This window comes from Lutra lutra, chromosome 9 (genome assembly GCF_902655055.1).
Source record: "Lutra lutra chromosome 9, mLutLut1.2, whole genome shotgun sequence".
Taxonomy (NCBI): domain Eukaryota; kingdom Metazoa; phylum Chordata; class Mammalia; order Carnivora; family Mustelidae; genus Lutra; species Lutra lutra.
This window is the reverse complement of record NC_062286.1, coordinates 84,010,815-84,024,190: the sequence shown is the minus strand read 5'-3', so window position 1 is coordinate 84,024,190 and position 13,376 is coordinate 84,010,815. Positions and strand designations below refer to the sequence as shown.

At 44.0% G+C, this 13,376-nt stretch overlaps 1 protein-coding gene across 3 annotated transcripts in view; it reads right to left on the bottom strand.

Annotated features, from left to right (window-relative positions):
- SLC9A2 (solute carrier family 9 member A2) overlaps window positions 1-13,376 on the bottom strand; it is a 98,216-nt gene that overhangs the window by 30,835 nt on the left and 54,005 nt on the right. For all 3 annotated transcript variants that reach the window (XM_047744722.1, XM_047744720.1, XM_047744721.1), the window contains 2 exons: window positions 4,440-4,657; window positions 3,833-4,035 (listed from right to left, as the gene is read on the bottom strand). In XM_047744722.1, coding sequence (XP_047600678.1) covers window positions 3,833-4,035; window positions 4,440-4,657 — 421 coding nt within the window. The remainder of the gene's footprint in view (window positions 1-3,832; window positions 4,036-4,439; window positions 4,658-13,376) is intronic.

The window sequence follows — 13,376 nt, the reverse complement described above, 5'->3', positions numbered from 1 at the left end:
AGGGTGGGACAGACAACAGTGACAGGAAGATTATAGTATGACTGGAACTACAGAAATTCCTCTTCCCCACAGGCATCAGAGAGAGCTTCTCCAGGTTATCCTTAAACCTAATCAAAAGAGAAGACCGCCCAAGGGGGTATGGTTACACATTCTGAATACTGACCCCCCCAAAATCTCTGAAGGGTTAATATGATATGCTTATAATACCAAATATAGCCAATAAGTCTAAGTTATTCTGTTTGCGGCTCCTGTCTTTTTTCATTTGTCATATCAAAAATTCTGTTAAATATTGCTATACACGCTATTCATTCCAAGTGGGTGTGTAGGCTTTGAAGATGGGGAATCCAAATTTCACCTATATCTTTTGGTCACTTTACAATTCCCAAAAGCCAAGATAGGAGTATAATAAAGAGACTCTGTATTAATCACCTATGCACACATTCGTTGAGTAATAGTATACCTTTCTGCAATACTTCCTTTTTCCTATGCTATGTTTCATCTGATTGTAGAAACGTAATTTTCTGTCTGTTGAATATACTAACTGAAAAATTTGAGCTTGTCTTTTGTACGTCCTCTCCTGAATTACATCTTCCTATTTAGTCATTTTTACTGCATTTTTACTGGGTTTTACAAATGCATGTGTCCATGAGGTTGGGGGAGGGGGTTACTTCTGCCTGGCAGATACACTTGGGTGGAAAATGGCCGCTGATATATTCATCTCCAAATGACCCAGTTCCTAGTTACACTAGACTGACACGGTTCTATTTTTGTATTTTGACACCTTCAGTTCTGAGAGCACAGAGGAGTCCGGGGCACTGACTAAACCTTGGCAGGGCTCGTGGGGAGTGCTAAAGGACAGGGCAGCTGGCCTAGGAGAAGCGGTTGAGTTACTCACTCCCACCTGTCTTTTCCCCTCAAGCCTGATGCCCTAGGATGCTCCTGAGAGATTAAAAGGCTTGAGGCAAAATGGATTCAATGTGCCATTTTGCCTCAGGTGAAGTGTGGGAGTAGCAAATTGGATGACTTTTTACAAGGATCCTATAAACACTCTAGTAAAAAGATAAAGACAAGGGCATTCACTTCTCCTCTACACCCAGGTATCTCCCAAAGTATAAGAAGTACATGGGATATTTGAACCCAAACTAGCATGTATTACTTTAACTGAAGCTATCACTAACCACGACCTGGTCAACAATGTCTTCTGAGTGAAGTTAACAGAGGTCAGTCGGTCTCAGCTGGTCTGTGGGTCAGAGTCCTAGGCTCAAGTTCAGCTTCTGTCACTCACTTACGTGTACCCTTGGGTCTGTCTCCTTTCTCTGTTCCAGCCTCATGGGGCTCATTCCCAAAGGTGTGCTGTGAGGATGAAATGAGATAACACATACAGAAGAGGTCTTGTCCGAATGCCTGACACAAGATAGCCATCACTGATGAGTACCAGCAGCAGGAAGGTGCTGGTGACAGAGACGACAACAGTAAGTGGCCACTTCTTGACTTAGGACAGGGGCTCCCGAGGCGTTCTTCTCCTGGATTCCTCACACAGGACAACCCACTGTCCCCAGCCCTGGGAGGTGTCAATGGATGAAGGATGAACTGCTTTTTGGGGAACTGATCAGCGGAAGGAGAAGGAGCACAGTGAGTTACAATATTGAACTCTTACTATGCAATTTATTTACAATTAACACCAAACTGGTTCCTGTTTCACTTTTTACTATCTGTGTAGACTTGGAAAAGGCACTGAAGCGCAGGCTCAGGGCCTCAGTGTCCTCAACTGTAATATGGGAATAATAACAGTGACTCCTAGAGTTCTGTGCCATAGAGTTGTTATGAGGATTAAATGAGATAATATAAAAAGAGCTTAGACCTGAGTCAGGCAACTAGAAGGCATTCTGTGATAACTATTAAACAAATTTTTTTTAAAAAAGTACCTCCTAAAGGGGTATCTGGGTGGCACAGTCAGTTATCACCTGCCTCTTGGTTTTGTTCGGCTCAAGCTGTGATCTCAGGATCACGGATCCCTGCATCTGGTTCTACGCTCAGTGAGGAGTCTGTCCCTCTCCCACCCTCTCTGTCCCTCCCCCAGTCCCCATCTCTCTCTCTCTCAAAAAAATAAATAAATCTTTAAAATAAAGAATAAGTAAATAAAAAGAACCCCCTAAAAATAAATAAAAATAAATAAATAAAAAGTACCTCCCAGTTTTCCCCCTTTGTCATCAAAACTTGCCCTCAGGCTCCCTGGCTGCCTTCCTCTTCTCCCCAGTGTCTTAAGTTTGGGCTGCCCTAGATACCAGTTCCTGGTCCTGGGTACTGGCTTCTTAGATGTATATTCACTCCCTTGACCATCCTGTCCAGTTTCAGCACCTCAAAGGCCAGTTCGTGACTTCCTCCTGAACTCCAGACCCAGTACCTTGCCTCCCACTCATCCCTTTGCTTGTAGGTCTAATCGGCACCCCTAACCGGCCTGCTTGTAAACCAAGTCCCATCCTCTCCATCCACACACTTCCCTTCTCATGTGAGAGGAAGTCTGTCCTCCCAGCAGCTTGGACCAGAAGCTTTGGAGTCCGCTGGGATGGCTCTTTCCCTCACACCCACGTCTACCCCACTGGGGATCCTGTAGGTTCCACCTTCACGATGGATTTGAGAATCTCAGTCCTTCTCGGGACCCATTTTGCTTGGTGGCTACACTGGCCTCTGCACTACATTTTCCATGTCTATCCTGTCCTCTTAGCAGACTGTTCTTCAGTGTCCAAGGTGATTCTTTTTAAAAGTCAGTCAAAACACATCACACTTCTACACAGAACCCAATGGCTTCCCTTCCACTTGAAGAGCCAGCCCCTACATGGGCCTGTGTGGCCTTATCCTAATGAGGACCCCAGAGTCTCCCTCACTGTGTTTATACCCATCCCTCCAGCCACACTGGCCAGGAACATATTGCCTACATACCTTTGGTCCTATCAGTCTGGAATGTTCTTTGGCTTAGCTAACTCCTTCACTATCCCCCACAAGTTTTTACTCAAATGTCATTTTTTCTCCATTGCTTTCCATGACAATTCTATTTAGAAGTGCAACTCCCCCCACTCACTACTCTGCTTCTTGAAACACAGCACCTTTCACCTTATATACTCTATAATTTACTCACTTCACATGTCTAGTATCCAGTATCTGCCATCCCCTCCGGGATGTAAGTTCGCTAGCACAGGGATATGTCTGCCTTTTGTTCACTCACGGATCTCAAGCCCCTAGAGCACGGTCCAGCACATAGTGGGAGCCTAATACGTATTTACTAAATGGGTATCTGCAAAATAGAATCTCCTAAGGACTGGTTTAGTCACTTAAAGAGACTGATAGGCAAAGACCCAAACCCATGTTCTTCCCACCATACTTCCTGCCTCGCAATACTAAGCATGTAGTCACACATCCCACCATTTCAAGCGACACACTGCTATGCCGTCAACTAATGTCAAATTGCTGCTGGAAGGTCATTACACAAGTAGCATGTAATGAGTATATTTACTAGGTCAGGGAGTGACACAAATGACAAGGATTAGCAAGCTCGGTTCATTAGTTTCCACTAGTAAGCTTAGATCACTAAGCTGAGTTTCCTTAAATAAGAATTCCTGCATGTGAGCCAAGTGACTAGATTGTATTCTCTTGGGCCCTTGCACAATCAGGTGACACCAGGAAGCAGCATTTTCCCAAACACCATGACTACCAAAGCCACGACACACGTTAGCTACTTGGCCTCCTGTGAAAGGAGTTTGTTGTGAGAGCCTGAAAGATCTTGTCTCCTTTCGGTAACCGGAGAGACTCTGCCAAGAGAGAGAAGCCTACTCACCAGGATGAAGACAGTAAAGAATATGACAACGATTGCAGCTGTAATGAACAGCTTTTTCCGAGGAAACACAGCAGCAGGGAGGAGAAACACGAGTGCAAAGCAGATGGCACCTCGGAGACCTCCGTAGGCAATGATGAACTGATCCTTAAAGGTCAGGGGAATCGTCCGGAACCAGTTAATGACCTGAGTCAGGACAAAGACACCTGAGAACGAAAAGCAAAACCAAAGAAAACAGTGTGTGTGAGGCCAGAATGTGAAACCAGGAAGACTCATTCTCTGCGCTTCTGTGACAGGGCGAGGTGTCTAACGAGCCCCACAGTCTCTTCCCTTTTCCTCTGCTCACGAGTGTTTGTTGTTCCAGGGTAACAGGGGAAAATGGGAACTCAGGGAGGCCAAGAGAGGTCAGTGTGACTTACAGCAAAGTCATGAAGGTACTTGGGGATGAACAGAATCCATGAGGAGTGGGGGAGAAGTGAGGGAGAGGGAGAGGAAGCAGCAGCAACAGCAGATAAAGTAGCCAGCAGCCGAGGGGAGGGATGAGAAGAAGCAAGTCCCGTTCTTCTAGTGAGTGTTGTCGGGTGTTCCTTTGGGAAACAAGCACCATTACCCAGCGCTCGCCAGATCAGACAGAAGGCAAGAGTGAAGCACACGAAGGCCCAGTTCCACTCATGGTTCTTCCCGACGGTGGAAACGCCCATGAAGATGAAGATCAGGGTCTCGCTGACGCTGCTCAGCATCTTCATGAAATACTTGATGGTGGTGTACGACTTCTGAGATACGTTTTCTTCCACATACTTATTCATAGTCATTGCACAAGCAGTGATTCTGCAAGGAGAGATACAGCTTCTATTTAAACACGACAATGACCCTAATCCAAATAGAAGAGTCTGCACTTAAGAGCTAAGACATGGCTCAACCCTTCTGCCCATCACTGTAACATCGTTGATGGATTGGTATAAGTGAATGTGATCTGCATCATCGGAACCCCACTGTCTCTGAAGGACCTCATCAATACCTATGGCTGGAACTTCTCAGCTCTGCCCAGCTTTGTAGTCCATGGGCATCGGCACCTGCCAGCATCACAAATAGAACAGGTCCACAATATATTCAAAACCCCCTCCCTCCTGTAAAACCAGTTTCGTCTTCTCTATTGCTCTAGTTAGTGCCTAGAATGCTAAACTTGAAACTGTAATCTCCTTGGCCTTCTCTCCTTGCCACACCTCCTCCGTGTCCCCTACCCCACCAATTATTTTCTACTCCTCATCCTGAGTATCTCTTGGACCCACTTACTCTTCCTTTAGCCCAACGCCTTAGTTCCACCTCTGGAAAATTCACAACATAGTTACAGGCTCTGAGGTCACCTAAAGAACAGAAACCCTTTTTGCTATTCCCCTAGGATCTTCAAAACTCTGGGACCACAGAGCTCTGATTTCCCCTCTGACAGAAACTATTTTATTTTATTTTTTTAAAGATTTTATTTATTTATTTGTCAGAGAGAGAGAGAGAGAGAGCGTGAGCACAGGCAGACAGAGTGGCAGGCAGAGGCAGAGGGAGAAGCAGGCTCCCCACAGAACAAGGAGCCCAATGTGGGACTCGATCCCAGGACGCTGGGACCATGACCTGAACTGAAGGCAGCTGCTTAACCAACTGAGCCACCCAGGCGTCCCGACAGAAACTATTTTAATAGAGTACCTGTGCACACTCTGGTAAGGGAAGGGCCCTCGGGTCAAGTCCGTGCTCCTAGGTTGGACATCTGAAAATCTTTACACTCTTCACTCAGTAGACAAATCCAGTTTCATCTCTTACCCTATCTCTAGCCAGCATATATCATATGCCTCGCCGGTCTGTAATTTCCCTGCTCTTTCCTATCTTCTTGCCTTCCTGTGGGCATACACTCCTCTCTGTCTGAAATGTTACCCCTGCCCATCTAAAATGCCACCTACAAAGGGAAAGTCAGTATAAGCTTGGTGACAGCTCATCCTAGGATCCATCTAAAGAGACACAGATACTAGACACCAGCTGTAGTAACATTTTTCTAGACAGATGTCCTAAGGCAAGGGAAATACAAGCAAGAAGAAGAAGAAGAAGAAAGAAGAAGAAGAAGAAGAAGAAGAAGAAGAAGAAGAAGAAGAAGAAGAAGAAAGAAGAAGAAGAAGAAGAAGAAGAAGAAGAAGAAGAAGAAGAAGAAGAAGAAAGAAAGAAAGAAAGAAAGAAAGAAAGAAAAGAAAAGAAAAGAAAAGAAAAGAAAAGAAAAGAAAAGAAAAGAAAAGAAAAGAAAGGCTTTGGGACTTCAACAAAATAACAAGTCTCTGCACAATGAAGAAAGCAATCAACAAAACCAAAGGACAACCTACTGAGTGGGAGAAGATGACATAACCAATGACATATCTAATAAAGGGTTAGTATCCAAAATATATAAAGAACATATACAACTCAATACCCAGAAAACAAATAATCCAATTAAAAAATGTGAGCAATTGGGCACGTAGGTGGCTCAGTTGGTTAGGTGACTGCCTTCAGCTCAGGTCATGATCCCGGAGTCCTGGAATCGAGTCCCACATCAGGCTCCCAGCCCTATGGGGAGTCTGCTTCTTCCCTCTGACCTTCTCCTCTCTCATGCTCTCTTTCACTCTCTCTTTATGTCAGATAAATAAAAAAATCTTTTAAAAAAATGTGAGCAAGACATGAACAGACATTTCTCCAAAGATGACATGCAGAAGGCCAATAGGCACATGAAAAGATACTCAATATGACTGATCATCAGGGAAATGCAAATCAAAACCACAAAGTGATACCACCTCACACCAGTTAAAATTAAAACCATAAGAAACAACTACTGTTGGAGAAGATGTGGAGAAAGGGGAACCCTCATGCACTGTTGGTGGGAATGCAAATTGGTGCAGTCACTCTGGAAAATAGTATGGAGGTTCTTCAAAACATTACAAATAGAGCTACTCTATGACCCAGGGATTGCACTAGTGGGCATTTACCCCCAAAACACAAAAACACTATTTCAAAGGGATACATGCTCCCCTATGTTTATAGCAGCATATTTACAATAGCCAAAATATGGAAGCAGCCCCAGTGTCCATCAATTGATGAATGGATAAGGAAGATGTGGTAGATACAAACAATAGAATATTATTCAGCCATAAAAAGAATGAAATCTTGCCATTTGCAATAACACGGACTGAGCTAGAGAGTATAATGCTAAGCAAAATAAGTCAGAGAAAGACAAATACCATATAATTTCACTCCTGTGTGGAATTTAAGAAACACATAAGCAAAAGGGGGAAAAAGAGAGAAAAAGAGAAAAACCAAGAAACAGACTCTTAACTATAGAGAACAAACTGGTGGTTACCATAGGGGAGGTGGGTAGGGGGATGGGGGAAATAGGGGATTAAAGAGTATACATATCATGATGAAAAAAATTAAATAACAAAAATAGAGACATGTATACTAGGAAGCAAATGACTTCATTATCAGAAGGCATTCTAGAATGAAGGAAGACAGAATTGGAGTGAGCTGTCCACCTTCCACTGAGTGATCACTGTGCTCTAAGCCAACTGCTGGTCACCATCCGTGAAGCTTTCCACATTCTCCTCATTTCAGAGCTACAGTGACCCTAAACGCACCCCGCCCCCAACCACTGCATGGAGTCCTCCTTACCCTGAGAAGTTTTCTGCTACTTTAGGAAAATCTTTACTTTTAGGAAAATCTTCCTACTGTGAGCAGACGGATAGGCAGAAGAACACACACATAAGGGTCCCCTGAGTAAAGACCTAAACGGGTAATCATGAACCCATTTCACTGCGAGAAAAAGACCTGTTTCTTACACACACACAACATGTCTCTTTATCTGTGTGCCCCTATTAAAAGAAAACAAAGACCCCCGCCAGGTCGGGAACCTGCATTTAGCCACAATGTCACTGGCCCCAGAATGAGTGGGTACCTTTTTGAGATTTATATGAGGGAGGAATGCATAATTCACGTGGTTCCCAAAAGAAAGAGTGCCTTATTAAGTCAGCTAATAAAATTCAGCAGCCACAAACACATGGCAAGGCCTTTGAATAGCAGAGGGCTTCTATAATAAGTCACCCTTTATAGCTCCCCTGCTCTGCACCAGGTTCTCTGTAAGCACTCTGTGTGGATTATGCCGGTTCACCTCATTCCAAACCACTGAAGCAAGTTCTGTTAGTGTTCCCATTTTACAGATGAGAGAACAAAGGCAAGCAGAGGCCACTTATCCAAGAGGACTGCCAATAAAGGGTGGTGCCAGGAGTTTTACTCAAGCAGTCTGACTCAAAGCCGGCGCTATAAGCACGGTCACCTCGGCTGGGGAAGAAGTCTCACTCCTCTGCCAAGCCCTTGCTCAGCCTTTCTCAAGTACAAGCCTGTTTGTATTAGTTTCCAATGGCTGTGGTAAGAAATTAGCCAGAACTTAGTGACAACGACGCAGATTCATCATCGTATGCTTGCAGAGGTCAGCAGGCCAAAACCACTTGCACTGAGCTAAAATCAAGGGGCTGATAGGGCTTTGTGCTGTCTGGAAGCTCTCAGGGAGATAGTTCCTTCCTTTTCCTAGTCTGGAACCTGCTCACCTGCCTTGACTCAGGAGCCCATGATCCCAAACTCTGCCTCCTTGGTCATGCCTCCTTCTGACGGCTGACCCTCCTACTGTCCTCTTTTCAGTATCCTTGTGATTTTATCCAGTGTCGTCTCCCATCTCAAGACACTAACCTAATCACATCTGCAAAGTCCCTTCTGCCATGTAAGGTAATATACTTGTAAGGAGGGTCTGGGGATGAGAATCTTTGGGAGCCAGTGTTCTGTGGATCATACCATTGCTGGCATTCCCCTCCCTGGCGTGGTGCCCACAACCAAGTGCCTGTCTCCCGATGATCGTGGCCAGAGTTGCTCAGTGTGCTTGGTGACGGAAGCTGACAGACGCTCTGTCCCGCTGGCTCGAAACATAGGCTAGAACCTCCACCAGCAGACGAGAGAGACTGAGGAGAACAGTGGCACCTCTCTGAGTGAGCCTCATAGGGCATCTTGCCAGCCTCCACTGCCATAAAAACCATTTGTTCACAATGGTTCTGAACATCTTCATCTTTCATAGTTTGGTTTTTCTTTAACCAGACTTCGAAAAGTAAGAGTTGCCCGATACAAAGTAATGAAGGCAAAAGCCCAACTAAACTGATTACCAATCTAAAGCAAAATGTGTTTTATCAAAAAAGATATATACAGCAACACAAACTAATGAGCCTTTCTTAAATGTTATCAGGCTAAAACTTTGTAACAAAAACAAATTCTAATGGTCCTATTACTTCCTGAAATTCTCTAATGCCATGCAAAATGTGCCTCTAAATGATTTTATTATAAAGCATTTAAGCTTAGAGACAAATATAGAAAATAAACACTGAAGTACCCACTACCCAGTTCTTTCAAATCACTTTGTTTTTTTTTTAATAAAACATCAGCTACAGAGTTGAAATCCCTCCATTTTTTCATACTACCCCATATCCCTCTCTCTCTCCTGGCTTCAGATTATTTTTAATCATTCAAAAAGTGATTTTTAAAAGGCTGGAAAATATTGGTTTTGTGAATATGATAAACATTTCCCTCTTAAGATTGCATTCCTGTCAGTCGCTGGGCAAAAGGTAAACCATACAGGTGAAGAGTAATCTTCAGTTCATTATATGATCAAGTCAATAAAATTTTTACTTGGAAATTATTGAAAAACATAGCTTTGGTGTAAGAATAAAAAAAAATGAATTTTGCATGAATGTCCACGGGATCAATTTCCATCGCTTTGTGTCCTTAACGTGACACCAACAGTGATGCTCATGTCTGCCAGACGCCTCGCTGTAACTTAAAGCTATTTCCTACCAGCACAGTGAGACACTGGAGGGAGAAGAATGCCCCTGATGGGAACCAGAGGCCTCAGCATCTGGTAGTGCCCCGTTCAAGAAGCCTGGGGATGTCTACGACATTGATGCACACTACGGGCTGGGGACAGAAGGTCCAAACGTCCCTGCTCTGGTCTGTCCTCTACAAACTCATGCAAAGACCAGGAGGTGTTTTCACTGTAAGGGGTTATTTGTCATGGTATACTCTGACCTGAAGTCAAACTCCCTCACTGCAGTAACATCACAAGTACACACAACGAGGGAGGCAAATGTGACACAGTCTCCCAGAAATACAATAGAATAGAAACCTTCTCTCCTTGCTCTGCATAAACCATCATCTACAGCTGATCGTCTTGGCACAGTAACTTTGCTTCTTCCTCATTTTTCTAAAGGAAGCACAAGAAACTTATGAGGTGAGAATGGTGTTGGCTGCTGTCTGACTGTCCTCAGCCTCACAGGGTCTGAAGTGCCTGGCCAGGAGTGTCCTTGGGTATAAGCTCATGTTCAAATGTTATCACAGTAGCGCTGCATTTCCAGAGAAGTGAGATTCCCTCTTCCATCAGCACGGACACCCATGAGGATTTCAGGCCTGAACACCCACATCAAATAATAACCTAAAGAGACTCATTACATTTTAAGAAAATTTTAGGTTTTTTTTTCTTTTTTAAAGGTTTATTTACCTGAGAGAGAGAGAGAGAGAGAGAGAGCACATAAGTAGGAGGGGCAAAGAGAAAGGGACAGAAAATCTGAAGCAGACTCAGCACTGAGCACAGAGCCCAATGCGGGACTGGAACTCATGACCCTGAGATGACGACCTGAGCCAAAACCATAAGTCAGATGCTCAACCAACTGTGCCACCCTGGTACCCTCTAGTTGGACTTCTTAACCCTGAAGAGCCTTCAAATACAGGACTACTGGCCTTTAGGATTTGCAATATGACCTTATTTCTATGAACCTATGTCACTAAGTCTTCCCCCTCTTCCCATGCACGTCTCTTTCCTAGTCTCCATATTTGGCTAATATGATTATGAAGGACATTTAATATCAACCAACATTTTCTTACCATCTACTCGGGGGCAAGTTCTGTGCTAGGGTCTAGAAAGATAAAGGCAAATAAGACACAGCTTCTACTTTCAAGGGTTCAAGGTCTCAGAGAAAAAGGGTCACAAAGATATCATCATGGCAAAACAGCGCAAGGGTCAGAAATGGGATTGGGAGTGCAGGGAAGGAAATCATGACCTTTGCCACAGAAGGGGGTCCATTTGAGTCACATCTCCACAGCTAAGTGAAGAGCTCAGGAACCAGGAAGAAGTGAGCCAAAAAAAGAAGCGGCCATGTGCAAAGGCCTGAAAGGAAGAAACAGGCTGGCATATTCAGGCAATGGGGAATGATTTTGGTAGCCAGAGAAGAGAGGGATGATAATATTAAGAGAAAAGGATGAAAGGAGTTAGTGGCTAGATAATGACAAATGATGCTGTTATATGTTACCTTCAGGAGTTTCCACTTTATTCCATAGGCTGGAGGGAAAACGTGAGAGATTATATCTTTGCTCATATAATTAATGTCTATTTTCCTAACCCAACAAGTATCATCAATGTTTAGTGTAGTGTCCAGCAAATGATTAGCTTGTTTTGAATCAATGACTATATGGACGAACTGTTCATAGGGACAGTGGTGTGGTATGGCCAGCTTCTGACTTTTAGAAAGGGAACTCTGCAGGAACTATGGAGAACAGATTTGGAGGGACACGAACCTAGAGGCTGGAGTCCACTCATTTCTTGTAGTGGCCTGTCATTTTGTTGGCAAAATCCATGGTAGCACCTATGTGGCCCCTACAGTATCCCAAAACGTGTCTGTGTTTTTGACAGGTGCTGCTTCCATTCTCTGGGGCCACATGGAGGTAAGGTATATAGAGAATTCACTGGTCCTTTCTGCTTTGTTATTACCTTACCTCACGTTACGTTTTAACATAAATGTATGGTGATTATCACCAATTTAGAGACCGAGAAGCTAAAGCCCTATAATTAGTGGTTTTTGCAGTAAACCAGCAATTGAGGTTTCTTCACCACTACGTCATGCTAAATACAGCATACGAGAACTTCACGCCAGCTAATACTATCTCAGCAGAGTCTTCCAAGGGAAAAACAGACCTTGTCTTTAGAGGATCTGTCATTTGACTATTTCTGAAGAGAAAAATTCCAACAAAGGCTTTTCTCTGTACTGTTCCATGATGCCATCTTGGCGGTCCATGAAGCCACTCTTCTGTAGACATTCAGTCCCTTCCACCAGAATGTATGCTCTGAAAGTGTGGGGCTAGCGTTCAGCCATGCTTACCGTGGTTGTCTACACGTCATGGTACCAAGATGCATGGTCAAATAATACTGGCTGAGATTAGTTTAATGAAGATCCCGATGGGGCGCCTGGGTGGCTCAGCGGGTTAAAGCCTCTGCCTTCGGCTCAGGTCATGATCCCAGGGTCCTGGGATCAAGCCCCACATTGGGCTCTCTGCTCAGCAGGGAGCCTGCTTCCCTTCCTCTCTCTCTGCCTGTCTCTCTGCCTACTTGTGATCTCTGTCTGTCAAATAAATAAATAAAATCTTTAAAAAAAAAGATCCCGAACCTTTCATTTATACGGCTGGGATCTGTAGAACCAAAAGGACCAGCATCGATACTGGAGGCAGGTCGGAGACAGAAGATCTCTGGTTGTAAAGATAAAAAATATATATCCTGTCTGTGTTTATGTACATAGGGTGATGCCATGTCTCAGTGAATTCGATTTCTAAGTACAAGTGCTTTCATTTTTTTTCAGAAGGGGTCAAATCTCTAATTTCCATTCCCAGATTAGACGATGCTTTCTGTAATCTGAACTGTTTGGAATATGAGTTAAACAGATAAGAAGAATGTGGCAAAATTCTTCTGCTCCCATTCTACCTCTTCTGTGTGAACTGAAGAAAGTACAGACCCAAATGTAGACAAACACAGTCCAAAGAGTAGCTGTATATTCTCGGTAAAGACTTTGCCAGATATGAAAGCACAATCCACTAGTCAGTGTCAAGCATTAGCAGTGACGAAGGTCAATTAAAAAGCTTTCTCTGGGCGCCTGGGTGGCTCAGTGGGTTAAGCCGCTGCCTTCGGCTCAGGTCATGATCTCAGGGTCCTGGGATCGAGTCCCACATCGGGCTCTCTGCTCAGCAAGAAGCCTGCTTCCCTCTCTCTCTCTCTCTCTCTCTCTCTGCCTGCCTCTCCGTCTACTTGTGATCTCTCTCTGTCAAATAAATAAATAAAATCTTTAAAAAAAAAAAAAAGCTTTCTCTGTATTGATTAAAGTCAGGTCTTGGGGGGACTCAGGGTGAATTGGATACTCTCAGAATAAAGTATTCACTCATGGGAGATAAATTAATTATTCCAAGGCATGAATTTGCCATATCATGGATTGCCTCTTCTAGAAAACCTAACAACCAAGAGGAGAGTGAGTTTAACATACGAGAAAATACAGACAAAATTTTTGTTTGTTTTGCTTTGTTTTTTGAGAGAGCAGGACCATGCGAGCAGGGTGGAGGCAGGGACAGAGGGAGAGAGGGAATCTTAAGGAGGCTCCACGTCTAGCACAGAGCCTGACACGAGGCTTGATCTCAC